The sequence below is a fragment of the Salvia hispanica genome, chromosome 6 (genome assembly GCF_023119035.1).
Source record: "Salvia hispanica cultivar TCC Black 2014 chromosome 6, UniMelb_Shisp_WGS_1.0, whole genome shotgun sequence".
Lineage (NCBI taxonomy): Eukaryota > Viridiplantae > Streptophyta > Magnoliopsida > Lamiales > Lamiaceae > Salvia > Salvia hispanica.
The window spans coordinates 4,016,158-4,033,623 of record NC_062970.1 but is presented as its reverse complement, the minus strand read 5'-3'; the positions used below and the strand labels follow the sequence as shown (position 1 = coordinate 4,033,623).

General features: G+C 35.5%; 3 protein-coding genes across 6 annotated transcripts; all 3 read right to left on the bottom strand.

Annotated features, from left to right (window-relative positions):
• Positions 1-1,153: 1,153 nt before the first annotated feature.
• LOC125193783 (protein ECERIFERUM 26-like) lies at positions 1,154-1,591 on the bottom strand. Its single transcript, XM_048091654.1, has one exon. The coding sequence runs from the start codon at positions 1,589-1,591 to the stop codon at positions 1,154-1,156; it is 438 nt and encodes a 145-aa protein (XP_047947611.1).
• Positions 1,592-6,222: 4,631 nt separating this feature from the next.
• LOC125196216 (myb-like protein X) lies at positions 6,223-13,368 on the bottom strand. 2 transcript variants are annotated; one of them, XM_048094639.1, is made up of 5 exons: positions 13,143-13,368; positions 12,593-12,792; positions 11,785-12,417; positions 7,569-8,571; positions 6,223-7,307 (listed from the first exon to the last, which is right to left on the bottom strand). In XM_048094639.1, the coding sequence occupies exons 3-5, from the start codon at positions 11,860-11,862 to the stop codon at positions 6,745-6,747; spliced, it is 1,644 nt and encodes a 547-aa protein (XP_047950596.1). In that variant the 5' UTR covers positions 11,863-12,417; positions 12,593-12,792; positions 13,143-13,368; the 3' UTR covers positions 6,223-6,744. The 2 variants fall into 2 exon arrangements, with proteins under 2 accessions (XP_047950596.1, XP_047950595.1); XM_048094638.1 differs by having other exon boundaries at positions 11,785-12,792.
• Positions 13,369-14,020: 652 nt separating this feature from the next.
• Positions 14,021-15,957, bottom strand: LOC125196217 (6,7,8-trihydroxycoumarin synthase-like). 3 transcript variants are annotated; one of them, XM_048094641.1, is made up of 3 exons: positions 15,067-15,957; positions 14,955-14,969; positions 14,021-14,670 (listed from the first exon to the last, which is right to left on the bottom strand). In XM_048094641.1, exons 1-3 carry the CDS (start codon positions 15,916-15,918, stop codon positions 14,056-14,058), a joined length of 1,482 nt encoding a protein of 493 aa, XP_047950598.1. In that variant the 5' UTR covers positions 15,919-15,957; the 3' UTR covers positions 14,021-14,055. The 3 variants fall into 3 exon arrangements, with proteins under 3 accessions (XP_047950598.1, XP_047950597.1, XP_047950599.1); XM_048094642.1 differs by having other exon boundaries at positions 14,105-14,670; positions 14,951-14,969; XM_048094640.1 differs by lacking the exon at positions 14,955-14,969 and having other exon boundaries at positions 15,037-15,957.
• Positions 15,958-17,466: the final 1,509 nt, after the last annotated feature.

Sequence of the window (17,466 nt, the reverse complement as noted above, 5' to 3'; positions counted from 1 at the left end):
TCAAAACAGATTTACAAACAATAACATTTTGCTTGTAAACCACGTTAATAGTACTCATTCCGTCTCATGTTACTCACACTTTGCATTTTAGATCATACATTTGGGATTAAAATTTAGATAATTAAACTACGAGTATTTTAAATGTAACAAAAACAACTCCACTTTATAAAAGAACACTTAATTAACTCTAATATACAAACCAAATACCCTAAATTTTACTTAAAATAGAATAGTATAAGTAGTTTGGGACGAGCGAAAATAGAAATGTGCGAGTAACATGTGATAGAGTAATAAACAAAATAAAAAATAATATAAATTGTCATAGAGTACTTCAAAAAACATCTGAATAATTAAATATTTCCTGTTAATGAATATTCCGAAAAAAATAGCGTTCGGATATAATATAAATACCGGGTAAAAGTAATGGTGCCTAGAGTAGAGATTTGGCTGTCTGGATTAAGTGACATTCTCGACTTAATATATATTTGCATTCTCGAATTAATTATGGTTAACTAAGTGGCGTTCTCGAATTAATTGAGGGGTTTTTTTTGTTGCGAGCTTATAAAATATGCTTTATTACAATATGTTGGCCAAACATATAAATTTTTCTGGCAATACGTTTACAAAAACTTCACAATGTCACGGTGAAACGTACCATTATCTTCTAGTCTTGTACACATTTTTCGATTTTAATTAACTTTTGTCTTATTTCCCAATACATAAGTGTCTCATTTTAAAAATTGAGAGTAATTTTCGCACCTATGAGATTCAAACCATGTATATTTAACCTAATTTCATTAAGCAAAGCTATGAACTTATCGTAAATCACAATTGTTTATAAATTTACTTTATAAAAGGGATACATAATCAATGCTTGTGTGGTTGGTGGTTTCAATTTTCAATCCCCATCTAAATTAGAAAAGGTTTTGTAAGCCATGGAAAAGCAAAGAAACAAAACATCCTAAAAACAAAAGCCTAATAATTTTAGCCAGAAATAGCCAATGAACAATCACATAAGAGATTAATTCCCACTGCCAAACAAACAAAATATTCATTCCAACACTTTATCAAACAAAAAAAAAGAAAAAAAAAATAACAATCTAAAATTGTCAAAAAAAAATATTAAAAAAAAATTGCACCATAAAACTATAAATCATACCTGAATAAGAACGAGAGGTGAAAATCCAAGTTCGGGCCCAATGATTTGGTTGGAAACAAGGAGCTTCTCAAGAGATGCATCCCGAATTTGAAACCATTCCTCTAGAGTTTTGTCACATTTGGCCTCAAGAAATCTCACCCCACAATCATTGCATTTTATATAGGCCCGGCCCGATTCGGCCCGGCGAAAGCGCCCCGACGTGACCGGGTACTTGTTAAGCCAGTCAAACATGGGCTCCTTGATGGCAAGGATTCTCAAACCCTCAAAAGCTTGCCTCTCAAAGTAGTAGATTCCTCTTAGGTAGTGGAGCTTCATGGCTAAGTCCAAGTTGCCGGGCTCGTGCACTAAGTCCGGGTCGGTCGCATAGGCCGGCCCGACCGAGGATAGTTTTTTATCGTATATGAGGCCTTCAGTAATGGGAGAAGACACCATTTTTTTTTAATTTGTGATTTGTTGATTTGAATAGGGTTTTGTGGTGTGTGAGCTAGGAGAGTTTGTGAGGAGAGAAAATGGATTTGTTCTCCAATGATATAGGTTGTAGATTTCCACAATGTGACATGTGATTGGTGTCGTACATAATAGATTTATAGTTGAGATTATTTGTCATTTAATAAGGTTTTATATAACTAATTTATAGGTAGATAGTACTTTAGTAGGCATATATAGATTAATTAGTTTGTTTCACTCTACTCCTAGCTTCTTAATAATTGACCACAAACAATATGATTTAGTTATGTAGGGTGCACTTGTGCCTTATAAGGGCCGGTGATATTTACAATGGAGTATTGATAAAATTACGAGTACAAAAATAAGATATTAATGATGTCAAATCGCTCTCCAGAATGACTGAACATGTGAGAGAAGCGAAACTAACCAATCGACAAACACCGGTTTCCAAATCTTGTTTATTAAATTTTCAAAAAACACTACCATTAAAACTAATAATAAGGCCTATATATAGGCAACACAAAATCCTATTACTAGTAGAAGCGAAAAGATAAACTCAATCTCTTAAAGGAAATTGAATTATATCCAAACACAATGTCCAACCCTATTTGACAACGAAAGCAAATTAATTCAACTAATTTATAATTCAAAACAGGAAAATAATTTTTAAAAAATAAACTCTTAAGTACTACACGTCTTTTTCACAAGAAGGCTCACACATGCATCATTAAAGTAATCCTCCCATCCCACATTTAAGAGTGTACAAAAAAAGATTGTCATTCTAATAAACTAACATTTCAATTCAACGAGAGTTCAAAATCCAATTTATTGATGTGATTAATCTTATATCATGTCATGTGTGCGTACATTATAGATGATCATTTAAGAGTATTGGTGAGCGGTGGGTGGTTTGCATAATTTATATACACACATTTACAGCCACAATTTAATGAGAATGACCGTTGATATGACAATTTTTTTACACAAATTTGACGACTGTCATGCGTTCTTGGCATTTATTCCATTTTGTATTCAAATTGTTCCAAATATATTGTGCTAGCGCATCCATTAATTTTAGCAAAACGTGATATTTTGGTAAATGTTTTCTTTTCTTTTACCCTCTTCGTTCTCTGTGAGTAAAGTCTGTGAGCCGTATTCCCTCTTTTATTATCTCATTATAGGTGAGTTATTTTCTATTTTAGTAAAAATGACTAATTTTTTTTCTCTCTTACTTTATTCTCTATTCATTTCTTTATATTTTTCCTTTCTACTTTATTCTCCTTTATTTAACTCATTTTTAACATATTTTTTTAAATTTCATACCGAAAATAAACACCTTAGCTTCATAGGAACGGAGGGAGTAATTTTTTATCAGAATGAGATCCACCTAGCTACATCTATATGTCACAGCTATGATGGTAACTAATTTTGCATATATCATTTAATTTTGTACTGAATACAGTAATTTAATACGTATAAATAGTGCAATGCTGTCACATCAAAAACTCACCCAAAAAAGAATGAACTGGCATATGAGTATACCATATAAATAACTCCACCGTACGAACGTCTGCGTTGTTGGGTTGTCGACTCGATAACGCAAGAGCATCCACAAGGGCTTTACACCAGCCATAGGCTAGTCATTCTCTCTCTCTGTCATATCATCAGTACTAAAATTTCATCTGCCACATCATCATTTTAATCAAATAGGCTAGCCTAAGACTAATTACAGACTAGCCGCAATAAAAATAATTCAATCTACGGAATTAAATTTATGATAAATTACGGAAATAAATTTACGAGACATATACAGAAAAATTTATTAATTTCATTTAAATAAAAAAAAGGTACATTGATTAAAAAAAATTACATAAATTACAATCACGCAAAATACGGAATTAAATTTACGACACAAATATGGAAAAATGCAATAATTTTATAAAAATTAAAAAAAAGGTACATCCTAAAAAAGCACATAATTAAAAAAATTAAAAAAAAATACATTAAAAATGCAATAAAAAAATACATTAAAAAATGCAATAAATAAAAAAAATGCATAAAAAATACATTAAAAAAATGCAATCGGCTAGCCGAAATTGAGCCCGCAATGGAGGCTAGCGGATCGGCTAGCGCCCGCAAATCGACTAGAGCTCGCCGGTTTTTTCGCCGAAAAGCTGCTGGCCGATTACAATGGTTCGGCTAGCCGACCGGCTAGCGTGAATCGACTAGCCGGTGCGCTAGCCACCATTGTGGATGCTCTAATGATAAGTGAAAAATGATGTGTTATTTATACGTAAACAATAATTTCCCACCAATTTATATATTGGGGCTAAGGCCTAATTAAGGTATAAGGGTAAACTTAGGCATTTCATTAAAGGCTAATTTATTTTAAATCCATGATCTATTAGTAATTATGATTTCGCTCATAATTTATAAAATTAATGCTTAAATGTATAAAAACTTCGTGTATTTTGAAAAAGAAAGAAGTACAAAATTCAAATTCAGACCAAATCAAAATTGATGTAAAATTAGAAATACCTTGTCAAGTTCAATATCAAACGACGTCATTTAAATTACTTAAAAATAAAAATATTATTTAATTAAATTTAGACATCATCATTTATTATTAAAAAATGAACTTGACATATTACTAGTATTTATTAATATTCCCTCCGTTCCACAAAGTGTCTCAGTTTAACCCGGTGCGAGTTTTAAGAAATTGTTTAACTTTATATTAAATGAGTATATGTAGTGGAATAAGGGTCCATATTGAAGAGATTGAGATATATATTTAATGTATATTTCTATATCTTATCAACAAATAGGAGCATCTTAAAAAAATTCACTCGTCACTAATTAATCAACCGTTAACACTCACAATTCAAAACATTATAAACTTATAGAAGTACTTCACTTAACATATTCAAGAGTCTCATTTCTCTATTTCTTTGTAATTCTTTCTTGTGTCATATTGTAATTTGCAATCATATAAATTTATACAGTATATCATGATTTTCTATGACAATAAGAAAAAAATTAATGCATAATTAAAAATCAAACCAAAGTACAAATACAGATCTAGAGTCCCGGGCCCTTTTATAGTAGTACTGTATTTGATTTCAATAAAATTGCATTCATCACATTAATAGAATATTTAAAAAACAAAAAAATATACTACAATTTAAAATTAATATAAAGCATAAAAACGCAACCAACTGATATTGACGAATTCATTGTAATATTCATGATCTAATAAATCGTTCCCTAAATTAGATAGTAAGGGTGCATTTGCAATAAGGTATATAAGAAATGTATAACCTCCATTTTGCTGTACTTAAATAAATAATTCGAGCATGTCCTAAAAAATTTCAGGCAGCAATAACTATTTTGCTTGGAAAATATATAATTTTATGCACAAGAGAAGGTATAATAACTTTTCTACTATAAAGAATGTAGAAAATATAATAGTATCACCAGCCAATCATTCAATTTTATTAATATTTGATTAATTTGTTTATTATTTTCTCCGTCATAATATTCCTAGCAAGCCAACCATGCACATTCACTTTTTGATGGTTTATCAATAACCATTTCTTTAACTGGTGTGACACCAGCCTACTTAATTAATCCATTAAATAGTGAAAAGAACATCCAACTGATGAGTTTATTTTCTGGGACGTGAGATGTCACATTGTAGACAAGTTAAAGTAATCCAAAAACTTATCTGAACCCAATACTATTAATCAACGAAGAGGACAATTCAGCTGCAATTAATAACATTCAATTAGTAGTAATTGCTATAGTTTTCTAGTCCCCTCTCGATACAGTTGTTGTGGACACCCAACCAAAACACTATAATTAATTCGATCTATAAGTAGTATATAATAGTAATACTATCATTTATTCTATAAAAAAATTCACTTATTGCTTTGTAACTTTTGTCTCTATTGTTTGGGTCTGGTCATTTTGTTCAAACATTGGGAAGCCCTATTAATACAGTTTGATTTGGATCAACTTTGATGATAAAATTTGATTTGATCATATACTAAAATTGCCAAATGTATTTAACCTTATGATTTGGTTTAATATGTAATTGGTAAAGTGAGGCAGAAGGAGAAAAGGTAATTGAAATAGTCCGGTGAATGTTGAAACCCATAAAGGATAAAGTAAAAGAGAAGGAAATTATATTTCCATAAATAGATATGGAAATGGAGAAAGTACTTAATATAACATGAAAAAATTCTTAAGGAAATAATTTAAATTTGGTGTTAAGATACATCAAGCCCATCATCAAGCCTCGCCTGGCCCAAGCCCTAAATATTTCTCTAAGCCCAGCTGAAGTCCACTTCATAAATAGTCTGATCCTTACATACTACCAAAAAAAAAGTCCCTTTTTTTATTATTTGTGTTTTCACCAAAATTAGTCCACTTAAATTTTAATTTTTTTTTTACAATATTAATGATGTAGATTTTACTATCCGTGTTATTCATAAAATCTCTATTTTTAGGGAACATAGAGAAAATATTTCACAGTGAAACGATTTCAAATAAAAACACACAACCCCTAAACTCGTTTATAATGAATTTGCCAGACAATCCCTTGATAAGTTTATAACTAAGTGAAAAACCTGCAAAAGCACCAGTCATATTATATAGAAGCCGAGTGGGACTATGAACAACAATTACATCTCAGTTATAATCAAATGAATGGAACTAACCCAACCCCTTCCCTCTCCTCCCCCCTATCTTACATTTTGATGTAAATTTAGACTTCTATGTTACAACCCAAAATTGTTGTGATGTGATACTAGAGCTACACTCAATAAACCTAGGGATACATTAGCAGAGCTCAATGTGACAACTCTCGTGCACGCTGGAGTTGCACCTCGAATCAATCCCAAGGTTGTGCCACGGGTAGATCAAGGACTAGGTTAGGCTGTCTCACAACCGCCCTAACTTCCAAGCTGCACCCGTATCTTTTAGAGAGACACCACACCGCCAGCTCATGGTCATCAGTATAGACACATGCAAGATTCAGGCCTGTGCAACAGCAAAACGGCCAACTAGATAAGCCAGCTTCGCGTTGGTGATCAGCATTCAGGCCATAAGACAGCAGAAGGTAGCAGTTAGACCAGCAATCAGTAAGGGATCACGTAAGGCAGAGCGCAAATATCTGCTGATTCAATATGTACAGCTTCTGACCACACGTGCTGGTCGTCCCTGTCCCTGACTGGTTCCACCTTACGCATACCTGCATGACCTTTCTCGGTGAACAGCCAGTCCTGGTGGTCAGGTTCACACCAGTCCTCCACCTTGGGCACTGTTAGTACCTCAGCCAGGTACTTGGAATCGGGATGGGGAGGCCTTCTTGATGCTTCAGCTATTAGGTCATCAATCTTCGGCACCTTCAGTGCCTTGTTCACAGAAGGTGGATCATGACCAGGTACCTTTGAAGCTTCAGCAATCTGGTTGCTGACCAGAGCTACTACTGCAGAAGATTTTGGCTTTTGTGGCGATGGTTTATGGGCTCCGGTGAAGCCATTCATCAACCTCTCTCTATTATCCACTCTAGCATTATTAGGGATAATGTGATTATTATGAGAAGGTTTCATGGGAGTCTGGAAAGGATCGAGTTTCCTTCCATTTTCTGTCAACTGGTGAGGAGCAAGCCTTTGCATTTTATTTGGCCTGATATCACTCTCTGTAAGCAAGTAACATCTGTCAGCCAGTAGAAAAGCTTAACTTGAACATATACAAACACCATATCTACTTCATAGAAAGTCACGCTGATGTTTCAAGAGATTTAGTGAAAAGCATTTATAAGAAAGTGGAACCTGGCAGGCCCAAACAAAGATTATTACAAAGCTATCTTTACAATTACCGAAGTGCATGCACTTTCTTTTTTTTGGGAGGAGATATAGAAGTATTTGTCCAGTAATTACAATGGAACAAGAGAACTCACCATGGAGGAAACCATTTGTATTTTCATCTTTTCTTTTCCTGAAATTTCCTTCATTACCAGCATTACTGTGGGTTTCCTTCAACAGGTCCACACTATGTTTACCACTAATGCTGCTGGGATCATTACTCCCATCATTTTTAAACAGGTACTGACTGCTATTCTTATCCCCTTTTCTAATCTTTGCATTCTCTTCTTTTTTCTTCTCTTTGTCCTTGTCATTTTCCTTCAAGGGGCTTTCCTTAACCCTATCTTTCTGCTTAACAACACCTGTTTCCTTAAATTTCTCTCCGTCTTCCCACCTCCTCCCATTCTGTTCATCCACTGTTTTCGGAACCCCTTCAACTTTAGCTTTGGGATTTGGGATAAGGCTCTGCATCATTTTACTTGCACCGAAATCATTTTTCACCCCTTGAGGATCACTTTGTCTCTCAGTTCTCTTATTCTTGTTATCACCCTTTTCCGCTACCAGCAGTCCTGAAGAGTTTCTGATGGCACCTCTTGATACCATCTTTTGATCTTTATTGTCCAGAACAGCAACTCTCTCAGGTAACTGGCTCCCACCACTCCTTTGATCATCCCTGATCCTCCTGTCCAGTTCCTGAACAAATTTTGATTCCTCATTGAACTGGGAAGACAAAAAGCTTTGTGAAGGCTTCCCACTATTTTGACCCTGAAACGGGCTAGAACTTCTTGCTTCATTCCCAAAACCACTTCTATCTTTGTTCTGTACTTTTGGCTGAAGCTTCCCTCCACTTCTATCCTCAAGTTTCCCAGCAACTGTAGACTCTTCAGATATGCTGCTTTTGTCCTTGTCTTTGCCACCACCCTCCTTATCCTTCTTTTTGTCCTTGTGCTTTTCCTTCTTTTCCTTCTTTTCCTTATGTTTTTCTTTTCGGTCTTTCTTGTCCCTATGTTTTTTCTCATCACTTCCATCTCTCTCTTTATCTTTCTTTCTTTCCTTATCCTTTTTCTCCTTTTTGTGCTTTTTTTCTTTGCGCTTCGCCTGAAAACATAATAATCATTAACATACTCCAACCAGGACAATGTAAACGATAATTAGTCTTGACAGCTAATAACAATGACACATCACGTGTCTAACATACACCTGCCATTACTAGATGATGATAATGAATTAGTGATAGAGACTCTATAAAGTAGTGCTAATCAATTATTCGTAGTATATGTTACAAAATTTACAATTTCTCTTAAACTGAACAGAAAAGGGACCAAATAAAGACCATGTCTTCTTTTCATTAAGATCACAAGAAGACAATTTGCTTTTTTATAGCTTCACTAATTTGTAACCAGCAAAAGTCTATACACATGCGAAAACAACAAGCTGGAAGCTTCTGGTCATATAAAGGACCAAATAAAGACCACGTCCTCTTTTTATTAAGATCACAAAAGAAGACAATTTGCTTTTAACTAACTTCATTCATTTGTAACCAGCAAAAGCCATACACTTCAGCAAACAACAAGCTGGAATAGAACCTCAGACAATCTTTCATAAGCCAAATAAACCCTAGATTTTCTGTCACACCAATTGCAAGTTTACAACAAGAAGCCAAGTTTCCAAACTACCAGTATAATAGAAAACATAGAAAATCATTCACATAGAAAAGAAAACAAAAGCTTGTGTTTTAAAAATACTAGTTTTTTTGGAGCAAAATTGTATATCCAAGGAGACAATCTCGCTGATGGAAACACAAAGCATATTCCATGCCACATGAAAAATACGCATGGGACCTTTGGTGTTGCGTTTAGGTATCGTCAGTTAATTAAGGGTTCACGCTACGGGAACTTAGAGAAGGAAGATCGGTCTATCTAAATGGTGAATACACAGGAGTCTTGTGAAGAATATATATTTTTAGTCATTCCTGTGAAACATTTTGTACCTTACATATCATGTTATGCAAACATTTTTTGGTGTCTCATAAACTTCTAACTAATTGACATACATACATTACACACACATAACTTGTACATGTGTCGCACATAGCATTCAGCTAGTTTAAGAAAATGCTCTAAACTTTAAAGAATGACTCAAGCAAATATTAAGTTGGCTTCATTTAGTTTTGTACCTTACACTCTTTAGCAATACAGTCTTCAAAGCAAAAGAGGTCAATAAATAACCATGACGAGCAGTTTAGCTCAGAAAAATTAGCACTCAAAAGGATTTAATTAATTCTACCAAATTTTATTTACAAAATAATATCTCTCTCTTTGATATCTCTATGATATATAAACAAATGAAATGAGTTGCAAAAGCAGAGTTTCTTGCATGTTTATAGTTCAAATATATTTATACTAAGGTACAATAAACAAAGGTATATAATGAAATAACTTTTACATTAATCATTTATTTGTAGATTTAAAAGATAGGTATGTAGTCACTTGCCTCAGTTCCATAGCAAATTTGATTCACCGTAACAAGAAAGGCAAACCATAATACTACAGTTACAACTCCTTCATGCGTATACGTTCAGGTTCACTAACTGGGTGTTGGAGATGAAAATTCTAATGGCTGTCAATCTCGAAAAACCACTGTGTTCAGAACATGTCTCAGTATATTGTTACTCCATTTTAATAATACCTTCTCCCATTAACAGTCTTCGACATTCATTCTTATTAACATATCACAACAAAAATAGTTTGGAGGTGCACTTGTTGTGATAATTACAAAATCGAGATAAAGTTGACACATCATAGCTTTAATTTTGTGTTATTAAAGGCGCATACATCTTGGAGCTGCTGGCATTTAATTCTATTTTTGTTTTATCATGACTATTTAAGTTTATTTTAAGTCTACTTCGCCATTGGATTATTAGAACCTAGCAAGGGCTGAGAGTTAAGGAGCATACATATGCTTAATTTGAGATAAGTAAGCAGGCTATGATCTGAGTACTTGAATTTAACAGCAGATTTCTGCTGGGCAAGCATTGGCCTGATGGTTCCTTTTTGGTGAAGTAGGGCAATTGCTGCTAGACAGGCATAGCCTGAGAAAAGTTTTATGTTACCATTCAGTTAACAGTTAAGTTGTGCCGATGAATCCTATTCATGTGCACGTGTTATCCCTATCTGTTCAGTCTACAGTCTATCAGGACTCTAGCGAGGTTCTTAAAAGTGAAAGGTATTTCTCATAGTATTAAAATAAAATACAACATTAGATTATTGTACAAAGAATTTTTTCTTGAGTGTAAGCTGACAATCTAGAACATTGTCATACTACTGTAGAGGTGAAAGGTTCTCACTTTGTTAAGAGAGGTTACTGCCCTGGACTAGCATTTGCTTATAACAACATAATGACACTACCCACATTCACCAAAATTTGAACACTAATTCACTATCCCTCAGAACTTAGAATCAGAAAAATGTTCTGAAGAGCATATTGGGAAGTGGAGAGATATTATGAATAACAGATCAAGATCAGAAAACTGAAGAAACTTTTTATTTGATATATAACCCAACTAGTTGGGTTAGTTAAAAGCACATAAGGAATTGCCGAACTATTTAATGAAACATTGCAAAGAATCCAATTCAGTTAACGTCAAATGTCCCTACATGCACAATTTAACCTGCAAGAATGTTTTTTATCGCAATATTACTTAGTCACCAACATCCTTCTCAACTCCCAAGCTTAATGTCAACTTGGTTTTATTCAAAACTGGAACAGTTCTACAAGTTCTATTTTTTCTCAAAAGAAACAGATGATAAATACTGCCAACTATGTTGGACGTCTTTATTGAGACAATACAGATAATTTAAATTTTTATTCGGTAAAATTACTTGCAGAGTAGGAATTCATATCAACAAGAGACAGTTCTTCATCACTAACTCAAACCACACAAATCCTTCTTGTATAAGATCTATAAAGTTTAACCTAGCATATCACATTTCAGTGGCACTGCTTTACTGAGTAGTTTATCAATAAGTTTCAGGTGCAACTTAAAACTTACAAATCACAACTCAAGAAACTAACAATATAGGCGGACAAGCACAATCCGCCTACATAAACTAATCAAAGTAGAAACAGAGTAGTATAATTCATTTCTGCTACATCCAAAAAATGTGCCTGCTTATCACTAATCAAAGTAGAAAGGAGCACTGCATATTCACTGCTGCTACAACTACAGTATAACTGCTAGTGAAGTATCATGGATTAAAAGTATTCCAAAACTAAACAGATTGGGGGAGGGGAGGGGTGGAATTAACAAACCTCTGTTAATAAGTCCAAGTCATCGGGGATGTGCTTTCTTTCATATCCTGGTGGTGGAAATGGAAAGCAGCGAGACATTGCACAATTTCCCCGTCGAAATGAAATAATTACAATCAAGAAAACAATGTTCTTGGATTACTTTTCTTGAATAGCAGAGTTCCAATGCGGGAACAGACCAGCGATTAAATCTCCGTCCATGCACCATGACCCCACATTGACTTCCAGCTTCAGTACTCTACCATCTAGCTCTGCATGTACTGATCCTTATACGCTAATCACCCTCTTTCCAGCACAAGCTTTACACCCGAGTGACCAAGTCCAAGAAACCGAACAGATGGACACCAACTTCAACTCAATAAATCTTCAACATACAAACACAAGAAATTTTGTACAACACAAAAACCTCCAAACTCAACTGCAATAGCAGTCTAGGTATTAACTGGGTACAGTTGGCAACTAATCAAGATATACCAAGTGCTGATATCTATAGCTCTTGCTGTAAAAGCTTCTGCAACTACACTATGTTAATCCGAAGGGCTTCTCGTGAAACGACTATTGCTTCCTGATTGAGGATCTTAGGACAGGCCTACTAGGCGAATGACACTTGATGATCATCACCTTCGCCTCCTCGACCTTATCATAAAAATTCAATCCCAAAATCATTCCCTAGTTCGATAAAAGAAAACCACTAATTCATAAGATCGCCAAAAATTCTGATTTTTCCAGTGTCTTATTAGTTATATTTTGTAAGAACAGTCCTCTTCCATATTCTTTGGAAAAACAACTTTGGCACAGTTACAATGCTTACACTCAAAACGGGGATTCTTACGCTCCTTACGATCAAAGCCAACTCCCATCAGCTTCGAAATCGACTAAGTTGATGTCACCTCACAAGTGCCCCAAGACCTCAGGATTCGTAACCGAATCCCCAAAAGTTCCCAATTTGCTGATCAAAACCCTAATTCCAGGTGCAAATCCGCCTCCTTACCAAGATCAGATTCGAAAACCCTAGATAATATCCAACAAAAGCAAAACCAATCACGCAAGTGCCGAGAACCCTAAATCCGAAAGAGCAAAAAAGTACAAATTCCAATTCAACTAATCAAAGTGAATTTTCGGTTCCATCGCGGAAAAAGGAATAAAAAGGGGCCAAAATTCAGCACTTTCCAGCAAAGCGGTGAGAAAAGATTGAATTTGCTTTGGAATGAAGAATCGGATCGAGAAATTATTCTAATGCTCTGTCCAATTTTTAAAAACCTTTAAAAAATCAATTTTGAACAGAAGTCAGTTCAATCGAAAACCTCCCAAGTTTAAATCAAAAGTATCACATCTAATTCAAGTTTAATCCATACTATTACCTCGCTCGCAACGAGCATTTGTTGGTTGAATAGGGACAAGATCCCAGTTTTATTAAAGAAAAATTAACGGAAAAAAGAGTATGAATCAATAAATTGCCTCTTCCCTGGATGAATAAATATGGGGAAACAGCGATGCTGGGTGAGAATGTGCTGTGTGTGGAAGGAAAAGATGGGAGAGACAGAGGTTTATTTTGGTGTTGGGGAATACAACGCGAAATGAGAAAAAATCAGGAAAAGGAAAACAAATACACAAAGCCTACTCATTGCTTATACTGATTTTAGAGAGAGAAAGGCCCACCAACGCAGTCGTAGTCTATCCGTTGAAGGGAAAATTCCTTCTTACAAAGCACACATAGAAATTGTCAAATTTATTTACCCCTATTAGTTCAACATTTTTCCTATTTTCTAAGTATTTTAGAAATTATTTGATTTGACTCAACTCAATTTTAAGAATGTGAATCCTATTTCTACGTACTTTTTACTAAAATATGTGGCTTAATACCAAAAGTAGTTAAAAAAAATGAGACAGATTGACGAAAGAGATAATGTTCCTCTATATCTTTACAATATGATACAAATCTCAATCCTCTAATTCTCAAACTCAATAGATATAGTAGTTTTAGTTGGAGTTTGGAACATTTATTTAAGAGTCAATTGAAAGCAAAGGGTATAAAATTTACCAAATCTAAATTTTCTTTTTCTGGTTAGTAACATTATTTTCTTTTATTTTGTAGTATTGAAAAAGTGACTTGGGCATGCATGCTTTTTCCATATTAGCATGAAATTTGTTAGCCATAATGATTTTTTTTGGTAATTAAACAACTCAATCACAAGCTAATTAACCCTAATTAAACACTATAATTACCCAACACATAATATAGCAAATCAAAATGATATACTAGTAGTAATATAATTAAGCAAGGCCACTTCTTTTAGGTACAAGAAGAAGTGGTATCTTCTTATGCACTGTAATCCCAGGAAGAGATTCCACATCAATATCTTCCACCTTCATCCCTTTTGGCATTTCCCAATCAAAACAATAAACCAAATTAGCAACAGCAAGCTCCACATTCACAAGTCCCATTAATGATGCAGGGCACATCCTTCTCCCCGCCCCGAACGGAAGGAACCCGAAATCTTGTCCTGTCGCAACATCAGTGTCGATATCCAAGAACCTCTCGGGCACAAACTTGTCTGGATCTTCCCAGTACTCGGGATCTCTTGCAACTGCCCACGCGTTGACATAAATCACTGTCTTGGGCTCGATTTGATAGCCTTGTAGAGTGGATCTTTGCATTGCTTGTCGCATGAGCAGTGGGATCGGAGGATACAATCGGAATGTCTCGTTTATGACTGCTTTTAGGTATGGAAGTTGAGGGAGATCGTCTTCGTCTACGCGGCCTTTTTTTCCAGCCAGATTTCGGATTTCTTGTTGTAGTTTGTTCATGATTTGAGGTGCCTTCATCAACGCCGTCATCACCCAAACTGTGGCCGCCGCGCTTGTATCGGTTGCCCCGGTGAATATATTCTACACATAAGGAATTATTGAGATACTAAATATCAAAAAACACACCAACTATTGCAACAATCTAATATAGTGAAACTTAAGAAACTATACCATAGATAAGAAAATAAAATCATTAGTAAGAGATGAATAAATATTAAATTTTCACTTCTTAATTATATTATAACCAAGTCTTGCATCTATCTAACAAGGAAATGCATCAATCATAGGATTGATAATGATAGAATAGACAAATCCTTTTCATAATATATAGACATGGAGTAGATTAAAATTTTGGCCTTACCCACCCTTACTATATGTACCTGCATATAACAACAAACATGAAAAAAATTACTACGAAATTGAATTCTATTTATAACATTATAACACCACTAGCAAAGCTTTGATGTTGATATCAACTGATAGAGATTTCTCCTCTTTAAGCTTGATCAATATATCAACAATATCCTCTTCGTTCTCGTTCTCGCTCTTCCTCTTTGGATCAAGATGATCGTCGATGATCTCTTGGTAGAACACGTCCAACTTCTCGTAAGTTGCATCGATCCAATCTCTATATCCATTCAACCTATCCACCCAACTCAACCAAGGAAAGAAATCCGATACACATAGAGACGCCAACACACCTTGAGCCTCTCTCAAACTCTCCCCAAACCTTCTCTCTTTTTTCGACTCTTCATCTTCATGCCCTCTTCCAAAAGCAATTCTACATATCAAACTGCTTCCTAAAGAGAGAGCCATCTCACTCAAATCCACAACCCCACCTTCCCTCTCACCATCGCAAATCTTCCCAATATTGGCGATCATAAGAGAGACTTCCTCTTCGCGAATGGGACGAAAGGATTGGATTTTCCCCGCACTGAGGAGATGGATCGATGTCATCTTCCTCATCTCCCTCCAGTAGTCCCCGTAGGGAGAGAAGCCCATGTCCATGTTGTTGTAAGAGAGCTTCTGCTGCCCTAGAAACGTGGGCCGGCTGCAGAACGATGAGTCTTGGATTTTTAACACTTGTTTGGCTAGTTTTGGTGAAGAGACGACGATGGCAGAGATGGAGCCGAGCTTTAGGTGAATGATGGATCCGTGTTTCTTGGAGAGTTTCCATAGATATGTGGGTAGGTCTCCGGCAAAGAGGAACTGGTGGAGGTTTCCGATCAACGGGAGGCGTGGCGGGCCCGGTGGGAGGGTTTTTGGTGGTTTGGTGGTTTGGTGGTTTTGTGGAGAAGGTATAGTAAGATTAAGGGAAGAGATATCCATAGAAATAGTGACATGGTGATGGAATGTTTGTTTGTGTTTCTCTTGATAAGGTGTGCATAAGTTGATCATGAGGGAGTATAAAAATTAGATCACACCGAAAAGAGTATAGTTTAAAACCTTAATATACAACTCATTAATTACATGGTGACATGTAGTACAATCCTCCGACTTACGTAATTTAAAATTTTTAGACACGTTACACGTACACCGCACATGGTAACATATCTTAATATTATTGAAATAAAAAAAAAAACGAATCGTATTTAAGAAGAAATGGATCAATATTAACGAATTGTTGCTAATATTTTATTTTCTGTTAGCATGTAAATATTACCGACAAAAACTTTGATCATAATCATATGCTAAATTTAGGAAACGGATACCTTCACCGCCAATTTTATTCTTGCACGATTGCTCTATAGTTTGGCCTATTCTAAGTTATTTTTAGAAAGTTGTTATACTGTAGCCATAACATATCAAAGTCACCAAGTAGCATGCAGTGTAGCAATTCTTGATAATAGAACTTCAAATATTTGTTTGTGTGTGTGAATTGGCCGAAGACTGATTAATGCGGATTGTAATCCGCCGTAACACTCTTCTCAATTCTCAATTTTCATTTTTCATTTTTCATTTTTCATTCTATCCTCAAATAATTGATTTTTGTCTCGGTATCTATTTCTATCACAAAATAAAAGAATAGATAATCATATTATACCTGGTAACACTCCCGAATCAGTCATGTCGTTTCCAAAGATAAAATGACTATTTTTGCTTGATGCCTGGAGGAGGTGAAGCTAGAACTTCGATAATAAGAATGCAGATAGAGTGAGTATGTGTTCTATGCTGTGGATAGGGATGTCAGTGCAGCTCACAACTCATGGGTTGATCTGACTAACCCGTTAAATATAGCCTGCTAAATTTTCAACTCGATAAAAGCATAACCTGATTAGCCCGCACCCAGTTAACCTAAAACCTAGCAGTAAAGGGGCAAGGATACCGCGTCCATATCCTAGAGGTCACGAGTTCGACCCCTGGGAGGCGCAACCTGGGATTAATTTCCCCTGTGGACCTGGCAAGTTGACTAGCCATTACCCAGCTCTGGAAGTTGGCTGGCAACTAGCCTGGCAAGTTGACTAGCCATTACCCAGCTCTGGAAGTTGGCCGGCAACTAGCCATAACTCGAACTCAACATGGGGGTGATGGGGAACCATTGACGATCCTAAGGAGGATTGGCTTGAAACCCACTGGTTGATCCGATTGACATCCCTAGTTGTGAATAAGGTGAATTAGTGTGGAAATACATCGAATCACTACCCAATTTATAGATGTAGTCTATGCTGCATTGGGGATCCTCTGAAATTAGTGCAAAGTCAAGTCTGCCAGCACAACACACGTATAACGGCTGATCGATAGTACACACGTTACATGTGTCTTTCAAAGACGTTTGTTGGACGTGTGTAGAGCATGAATCTGGAAACGATGTATTTGCATATGTCCCACGTCGTTGGTCATTGAAGGATTTACCTGGATGACCCTATGTGGATGTAT